We start from the raw sequence: 9,720 nt of genomic DNA on the forward strand, positions 1-9,720 counted from the left end.
GCAAAACTTGAATGGGTGGGGTATTCATCATGTTGGCAGATCTGCAAATGGTGCTGCCCACCAATTGGCCAAGCTGGCTCTTGGGTATGTTGATACGCAAGAATGGCAGGAGTTGTTTCCTCCGAGTGTGCTCTCTATTGTATTAGCTGAAAGCTGAGTTTCCTTTTCGATTAATGAATCCCAATTCAAAAAAAAAATTTTAATAAAGAATCCCGCGCTAATGTGCTAGTAATATATAGTCACAATCTAATTTTTACTTCTTTTTCTTTTCTCTGCGCCCCCATATTTAAAATCTTAGTCTTACCCCTTACCACCACTATTAATACCATAACCCTATTGGCCAATGCGATCAAATATATATATGGATCACATACTTTATTGTAATTGCTATAATACCTTAATTTCTTAATTTTTAAATACTCATTTAAACAGCCCTTGCAAAATACAACCGTCATGATAACTTTGTGTATTTCAACGACCCTAACATCAAGAGTAATTTTAAAAGGCCTACTTGTGTCCTATTTGTTTCCTACTAAGAATGATATAAATATTAAAATCACCATTTGATTAAAATCCAATAATGATCAATTACAAGCCCAATAATGATTCCAAATGGAATTCTAAGTGAAATTAGGATCTTCTCCAGTTCATTTGAATCGGAGAATATCCAGTTAGTTATAATAGAGGGGTATTTTTGTCTGTTTAAAAAGTAAAAAAAACAAAAATAGCCCTCCACTATAACTAACTGTATATTCTTTTGTTCATTTTCACGGGAGAGTATCATGTTCTAGTGAGCCGGTGCAAAATACAAATTAAAATTCCAGCCCACTTCTATCATCTGAGATATAGCCGTTGCCTCTTTAAATTCAAATTTTTGGCTTATTTGGTCCCAGCCCAAAACTCCATGAGCCCAGTGAGCAGCATCACCCATTCCCCATTCATCATTTTCTTTCTGTAATATCTCTTACTTTGGCATGTCCTGCGGCGCAAAGGACACAAGCAGGGATGAAAGCGTTGATATGGCACTCCATACTGTGTAGGGAATCGAGTCAAATTATGGGCCAAACACACTCTAAGCATGTGTACACGCATTGCATTCCCATTTGATGTGGTGCAATAATTCTTTATAATTAATTAATTGCAAAAGTGTCACGCAAACAAGGCACAATTTAAGCAGTATTGCTACAAGTCAATGATGCAAGTGAGCTTGAGGAGTGGAGCCAGGTGGTGTGATACTTTGATCTTCCAACAAAGTTATATTTAATTTGTATTATAATGGTGATAATGATTCGAGATTAATGAACTCTTAACAAAGTTTGCAAATTAAGTTGCTTGAGAAAGAATGAAATTAAAGTCACACTAACTTCGCTTATAGATAAAGTACACATGCTCAAGCTTTTTAGCAGAGGTTCTAAGCAATTACTGACCAATTAGTCAAACAGATTTAAGGGGAAAAAAAAAAGGTTTCAAACCAGGCCGGAATCAGATTTGAGTTTGAAAAACAAAAAAAAAAAAAGAACAGGCAGCCAAAACCCTAATTTTTGGATTGACATTCTCGTTATTACGTTATTGGAATAGCTTAGAAATTCGGGTAGCTTAAAACAGAAAATTGTAGACTCAACTTTATATCAAATAGACTTGGAGCTCATCTGCTCGAAACAGGTGGGTTTCACAATCCCTTCTCTGAATTTCTATGTTATCCCAAATTTTCATCTTACATATCCTAATCTTTTAAAACCTTTTTGTTGTTGTTATTTTACTTGTTTCACAAGTAACACTCTGAATTTGGGTGTACTTGTCCACAGTGGAAAAAAAAAAGAAAAGAAAAAGAAAAGGTACTCTAAATTCAAAGAAGAAAGTTTGCTCTATTTTCCAACATCAAATTCAAACAAAAACACCTGCAATATTAATCAACAAGAGCATGGTTTCTTCCAAAAGCTTGATGCTGAAAAAATCCATAGCAATGGTGATTCATTTTGAGACCTTACACATTATGATCATGGCCTTAGACATCCTGGCCAGTCCTTTTGATCAGGACATGGCTCCCTGCAGATCCATACTGATGCAATGGAGGAGAATTGCCATCTTGGTGATAAAGGATTATCACCATTAAAACAGAGGAAACAAACATGGGTATTGGACCAAAAAACCAGAGCAGCAAATTCAGAGCAAAATGGAGCGCTCTAAGCCCAAGCACCCAAAGTTCACCTCCCCTTATAACCGCCAACTCCACATTCTTCACAGGACTGATATTTCCTGGGTGGCTTATCAGATAATTTGCATGCACGAAGTGCCTTGCCGACTGAATAAAGCATGAAAAGGCAATGAGGAAGCAGGTCAGGAGGCTTATGTACTTGACGGAGATGGTCGACGGCCGGGTGTCGCCGTAGATGATGTTGCTGATCTGAAAAAGGTTGTTGGAAGAGTTTGCAATCCACGCTCCAATGAGAGAGCAGAGAGTTAACGAGATTGTTGCCAAGCAAATTGATGCTGTCGTGTTTGAGGTTGTCGCCGTTAGAGCCGCGCTTATAACATCCTTGTCTTTATTCTGCAATTTCCAAAGAAATGGGTGAGCAAAATTTGCCTTGATCGACCAAAAAAGATGAAAGCAGAGGAAGAGGGATTGCTGATGCTTGCCTTCATAATGCTCTCGACCCAAGCTTTCTTGTCATTGTTCTCGTAGCCGATGAAGGTGGTGTCAGGGCAACGAAGGTATCTGTGAAGGAGATGGAGGTGGTAGGCAAACATGATCATCAACCCACTAGGGACCAACACCAAATCAATCTCCTCCTTTCCGAAACCCATGATTTTTTTTTCCCCTTAATTTCTGTGAGTTGGTGTGTTTTTATTGTTGGGTGTGTTCATAAATTCGCACCAGAAGAGCATCAATCCATGGTGTTTGGATTTGTTTAAACACAACCCTTGACTTCTCAAGCTTGGACAGCAAGAACTAGTTGGAATTTTTGTTTCCACTTGATAGATATAAGTTTTAAATCACCACCCTAATCAATATTTTTACACCCATCTTCACGACTTCACGTGCGGGCTCAAACTTGCTTTTAAATGTGTTAGCTCTTGTGTTGGCTTAATTCAGTTTCAAAATGCAGAGGCTACTGTTCACAGGCTCAAACACTGATATAGAATGCTCAAAATCCAATCTCCATCGTTCATAATGTAGATTCATGTGTTATGAACGTCCCTGCAAAATTTCAGCTCAATCGGACCACAAACGCCCATCGATCGGAGCTGTTGATCAGGACTGGACAGCATTTCCAGAATGCTGTTTCACCCATGTCTAGACATGCCTTCCCCGGGTCCGGACCTCATTTCCAGAAACTCAAATTTTACTCTGCAAAGCCGTGTCCGGACAGCCCATTAACATGTCTGGACACCCCGTAAGTTTTAGGCCCAAAAACGTGATTGTAAGTGGGTTAGGTCTAGGGTTTTGTTGGGGGTATATATACATCATTATAGAAGAGAGAAGCACAAATTTTCACCCCCAGAGAGTTCGTCGGAGGCTGTGCTAAGAGAGATCATATGTGATGAGTGTTAAATTGAATCTCTTAGAGTTTTAGTTATTCCTTTAATAAATCTACGATTGAGAAGTCTATCGGAAGGGTCTGGTAAAGGAGAATCAAGTTGAAGAAGATTGTGAGCAAGGAGACGAGTTGTAGGCTTGTTGATCTTACAGAGCCAAGGTCTTGCAAAGGGCTGTAAGTGTTTCTAGTGTCTGTAATCTCTGGATAATCTTTTGATAGTGATTTCTTGGGTTTGGCTGCCCCGGAGAGGTTTTATTTTTAGATCGGTTTCTAAAAGGTTTCCTCTTCGTAACCAAAATATCTGTGTCTGCCTCTTTATTGCTTTATATATTTTGGGTGATTGAATTGTTTATTGCTTCATAATACTAATTCCGCATAAATTGTGATAAACAAGTTTCTGGAGTCGGCATAGCATTTTTCAAAATGGTAGGTAAATGACGAGATAGAATTTGAACACAGAATCTCTACTCTAATATCATGTTAAATCATTGTCGATTTCAAAAGTTTAAGCTAATAAAAATAGAAAATCACTATTGTAATATTAACTGCAGAACCATGGTTAATGTAATGAAGCAATAGAAATTTTAGAATTTTAAACAGTAATTATGAGAATACACTTTGTATTTATAAGATTGATCAAATAAATCCAGATGAACAACATTAGCTGAGACAGCCTAAAGAAGTATTGCTTCTGCAAAACCATGGTTAATGTAATGAAGCAGTAGAAATTTTAGAATTTTAAACAGTAATTATGAGAATACACTTCGTATTTATAAGATTGATCAAATAAATCCAGAGGAACAGCATTAGCTGAGACAGCCTAAAGAAGTATTGCTTCTGCAGCTAATCTTCCCTCAGAACCGCACCCCCACCACCCCCCCCCAAAAAAAAGTTGACTTCCATGGATTGGTAGGAAATATAGTACCATGCAACTTAAATATTGTGGCGTGCAAGGCCCACAATTGAGGTTTCACAAGATTAGGCATATGCCTATGACCATGAATATATAAATTAATGGGGACCTCACCTACCCTTGATGAGTTTTTTATTTTGCGGGTCAACATCATTTTTTCCCCAAAAGCAAGGTTTTACACACTTAAGAAATGGGTCCTAGTAAAGGATTTCAGAGTGTTCATTTTGGGTTAGGAAATATATGATAAGGATGATAACAATGATCTTCATCTTAAAGATTTTATTACTTCAGGGCCAATTTTGCATTGCATATTTGTATTATTTATTTATTTATTTTTTCTTTCTAGTTTTTCCCTTCCTTTTTGTGGCTTGAGCTGAAAAAGAAAAAGAAAGTTTTAGCTAGTGGTAAGAAAATTCCTATAAGGTTGGGAATGTACTAGGATGTGGGTTTGACTATCTGCAATGGAGAATTACTCACACAAGCCTGATTAGTATTAGTCGACTTGGGAACTATTGATGTCCTAATGAAGTAGTGTCAAGCTATGGCTCAATTGGTCTTGAGGGAGCGCATGCGATTCTTGCCGTCTAAGCCTTTCTTGAGCAGTTCCCAGTGGATGTGTGCTACCATGGTCACGCTCATGTAGAATTGCTACATCATTTATTTCTCTAAATGTAAGAAAAACTCTTAAAAAAATCAATTGAAAACAAACTTCCTTGTTGTTTCCCAAAGGAATACCAAACAAAGCAAAACCACTACCCTTGATTAGGGTAACTTTAGGGGCGCACTTTTGATTCCTTAACATTATTTTAATATAAAAAAAAAACTTTATCTTTACTCTAGCATTTATTTGAAACCATCAATATTTAAATGTTCATCTTCTTTTTCTCTTTTCCCTATCATTTAATTTAAAAAATATTTAAATGGTATATAAAAAATAGGGTAAATGTATAATAATTCCTTGAGTTAACTCTCCAAAATTTAAATCTCTCTAATTTTTTTTTCTTCAAAAATTTAGTCCCTGGATCAATTGAAAGGACAATAAAATTCCTGCCGTCAAAATTTGTTAACAGCTATTAGGGCCACTCAAAACGCACCGTTTTACTTGATTAAAATATTAATTTTTTATTAATTTAATTAAAAAAATTAAATCTATAAAAAATTTAAAAAAAAAAAAAAAAGAAAGTGGTGGCCGTGGGTGGCGCCACACTTTGGCCACCACCTGTACTCCTGGGTGGTTCGAAACACCCTACGGGTGGTTTGGGTGGCGCAGGGCCACCCCCAAACCCCTAGGGGTGGCCGCAATGGGGCTTGGGGTGGCTCAGGCCGCCGCCTCACCGATGGGGTGGCTCACCCGCCACCCCATGGGGAGGGGGGGGCTGAGACCCCAAACCACCCAAGGGGTGGCTCGAGCCACCCCATGGGTGGTTTGGGGTGGCCTGCAGGCCAACCCAAACCACTTGGAGGTGGCCGCAAGCCACCCCATAGGGGGGGTGGTGGTCACCCTTCAATTTTTTTTTTTTTTAAGATTTAATTTTTTAAATTAAATTAATAAAAAATTAATATTTTAATCAGATAAAACGGAGAGTTTTGAGTGGACTAACGGTAATTAATAAAAATTGACGGTAGAAAGTTTTCTAGTAGTTTTGAGTGATTCAAGGACTAAATTTCTAAAAAAAAATACTTAAGGAGTACTTTTTAATAAAAGTGCGTTGACCTAAATAGTTTATATATAATTTCATTTTTCTTTTTAATTTAAAAATAGGGCTAAATGCATTATTTTTGGTTTTTGATAAATGCAATATGTTAAAGAAGTTTAATGATTTTTTAAAGAAATCTGACTATCTTGCTTTACAATTTTGGAAAAGGCGAAGAACTTGTGGTCCGTGGAAGAACACTAATTTATATGTTGCGTCACATTTCTTCGCTCTCTTTTATGCATAAGCTTTTACTTTATAAAATTCGTGGAAGGACCATAATTTAGTGTGGAGATACGTTAACTTTTCTTTTTTGACAGTGATTCATTAACTTTTCTGACTACAAAGAATATATATATATACATCAACTTGAAGTATTTTTATTTTTATTTTTTTCCATAAGGCACTGCACCCTCGAGACAATAAACTTGAAAGATCAAATTCCGACATTGCAGGACGATGATTATGGGTTTACTTTTATAGTTTAGGTTTAGTGTTTAAACAAATGTAAAGAAAGAGAGAGTGGGAGAGAAAATTTTATATGGGCTACCCATGGTTAAGCGAGTAAACTTATGATTGGCCTGTTTATTAAATGGGTCGAACGGTCGACCCATTAGTGACCCGAAAATGATTATGTCAAACTATAATATTCTAATGTTTTTGTTGAATTCGCATGTCTAAAATCGGCCGCCCTAATCTCAAGGAACCAAAATCAAACCGTTTATGAAATTATCCTTTTTGGTTTGATCATGGACCTTCGCTTATTTCTGTTTATTTCTGTGATCAGAGGCCCATCAAGTGATGAGGTTCAGGTTTCCTAGCCCAATGTTCAGAATAATTTGAATAGTTCTGATGGTTGCCACAAAGACAACAAATTTTTACACAATTTGCATTAAAAAAAAAAAGAAGGAAATTTAAGTGGATTAGAGGCAATTAGTAATAGTGTTTTATATATATATTTTAATCTTTATTTCCAAACGGCAGGATTGAATCCATTACATGCGATTCATGATTAGTCTATTATCATCAAATAACAAGTATATTGGCCAATTGATTATAATAGTTTAATTGGCATTCCCTAATCTTCTATACACCACTTTTGTGAATCTACGCCACCAACCGCATAAACTATAAACCACTTACCACCGAAGACGGTTGTTTAGTAGTATTCGGGCTAATTCTTAATGGTTTGTGGGTGAAAGGTCTCCAAGTCAAATTTTCAAATGGAAAGCATTTGAAATTATTTTCATACTGCCAACTTGGGTGTCGCTAGTGTCTTTAGTAAGGCTGAGTTAGGCTATGATTCAACCGACTTTGTGAGAGTGCATATGATTTCCCACTATCTAGGGCCTAGACTCTTCCTGTCATTGATACCTAGGAGCATGTGCTACTATAATCAAATCAAAGTAAAGTAACAACTTTGATTGTCCCTCGTACGTTTTTAATTAGGGAAAAAAAAAAAAAAAAAAAACCTATACACCATTTGCCAATCAAAGTATCCTCTCCTTTCTTATGAGCAATGCGATTTGTTACAAATTAACATGATAGTTCACAATTTATAAAATGATTAAGCAAAAAATTTGATTTGTCAATTTAATTAATTAGTGATTGACTTGTCAATTATACACTCTTCGTAGTTCGAATCCCTCCTCTTGTACAGATATGTCAAAAAAAAAAAAAAAAATTATACACTCTTCGTCACTTAACTAATTATGGACTATCATGTGACCTCAATTTAGGAAAACTTTAGTCTACTTTATTACCAATTTACGAATGCAGGCTTTGGACAATATGGGACCTTGGGTGATCGGATGGGCTAAGGTTTAACATTCGTTGTAAGCCCAAAGTATAGTTCAACAGTCAGCAGGGCTGGAGCTGGGTCTTGATAGGCCATGTTAGAAGGCCTCATTTCGACTTTTGGCAACAATTTGAACAATATTCGTTTTCCGGCCCAAGCATCAGCTTGCTCGTACAGAAAAATACTTTACATTTTTTGGTCAAGCAAATAGAAACATTTTCTATTTATTTTTATTGAAGAATAGATGGATTTTGGGCAATAATAAGGCGATGTATATTGGTTGAGAGAGTGAGACAAAATTGAGGTTCCAGGGATTTGGCCAACCATGCACAGAACTGGTTCAAAACCAAATGAACCAATTCTAGAATAAAAATTACTTCATTTTTAAATTGATTTTGATTTATAAACAATCAATCTTAGCTATTCATAACCTTGTTTAAATCTTTTTATGAAAACATATATACTAATTTCAAATAATGGAATTTACAAACTAAGAACTAATTCTCTATTTTATAAAATTTGACAAATACATAAAAGCTAATAAATAATGCTAATGACCATTTTTTTTATCATCCTAAAGCTGATGTGACTTTCAAAGTTACTATTGGATCAAAATTCAAGTATGATTCATATAAAATTTAATAATAATTTTAAAAGCCACATCAGCTTTATGAAGATAAAAAGATGATCACTATCATTACTCAAAGCTAAAGTTAGGCAAATCAATTTACCATCGACAAATCACATTGTGCTGGTAACGTGGTAGTTGAAATTTAAGATTGAACCTTTTCTTGTTCAATAAAATATTGAATATAAAATTTCCCTAAAAGACAATATAATTGTCAATTTTGAATAATTTGTACACATTTCTAACTTCAAAAAAAATTAAATATCACGTCAAATCTCGTCTAACATATAATGTGCTAGTAAGTTAACATGTGACACAATTATTTTAAATTACTAAATACCATAATTAACAAATTAAAACACTCCATAACAATTATTCTAAAGAGGGGCACCACCACTATTTGTTCGTGACATATCATTAATTAATTGTTAGGACTATTTTTTTTTTTTTTTGTTGTCTTAAATTTATTAATATTTAAGTATTATAATTATATAATTTTATTTGCTTTTTTGGAAGGAGGGTCAACGTCATGTTTTCGGACTATTGTTTTTGGACTATTTAACAACTCATTATGGCAGGACAAGAGAGAATATAATTATTGGAGTGATCAGTGAGGTAGTGGGGGTCGAATATTATAAATAATATCCACCTCCCACCAAAAAAAAAAAAAAAAAAAAGAAGGAAGGTGTAGGTTAGGTCAAATACCGAGAAGGCAAGAAATTTAGGGTTAGGTAAAGTTGTACCACGTCACAATTGGACAAATCTTGATCATGTGCCTTTTTTGTTTGGCACGTTGTACGTACCAGGTTGTGTCCTTCTTCACATATTATACCTAGTAAAAGTGTAGTTTAATATCCAAGGAAAAAAAAAAAAATTATTTAGGTAAAGTAGGTAAAATTGTTGGACATGATATCATATGTCCGGATGCTTATATTTTGATTGCATTTCTCAATCTATCTAAGGTTTGGATCAAAATAAACAATTTTCTGCTAAAAGAAGGGGCAAGAATAATAACAAAAATTATAATTATTGAGAATTTGAGTCCTTTGTTGCAATCTCAATGGTTGTTTTTAAATTAAATTATCTTATAAAGTAAAATATGTTATTAAAAACTTTACACGAGATCTGAATCCGTGATGTTTTGTTTT

The 9,720-nt window shown here is 35.2% G+C and overlaps 1 protein-coding gene across 1 annotated transcript; it reads right to left on the reverse strand.

Annotated features, from left to right (window-relative positions):
- Positions 1–1,989: 1,989 nt before the first annotated feature.
- LOC132183373 (uncharacterized) lies at positions 1,990–2,879 on the reverse strand. Its single transcript, XM_059596803.1, has 2 exons — positions 2,638–2,879; positions 1,990–2,548 (listed from the first exon to the last, which is right to left on the reverse strand). The coding sequence occupies exons 1-2, from the start codon at positions 2,803–2,805 to the stop codon at positions 2,006–2,008; spliced, it is 711 nt and encodes a 236-aa protein (XP_059452786.1). The 5' UTR covers positions 2,806–2,879; the 3' UTR covers positions 1,990–2,005.
- Positions 2,880–9,720: the final 6,841 nt, after the last annotated feature.

The sequence above is a fragment of the Corylus avellana genome, chromosome ca5 (genome assembly GCF_901000735.1).
Source record: "Corylus avellana chromosome ca5, CavTom2PMs-1.0".
Taxonomy (NCBI): domain Eukaryota; kingdom Viridiplantae; phylum Streptophyta; class Magnoliopsida; order Fagales; family Betulaceae; genus Corylus; species Corylus avellana.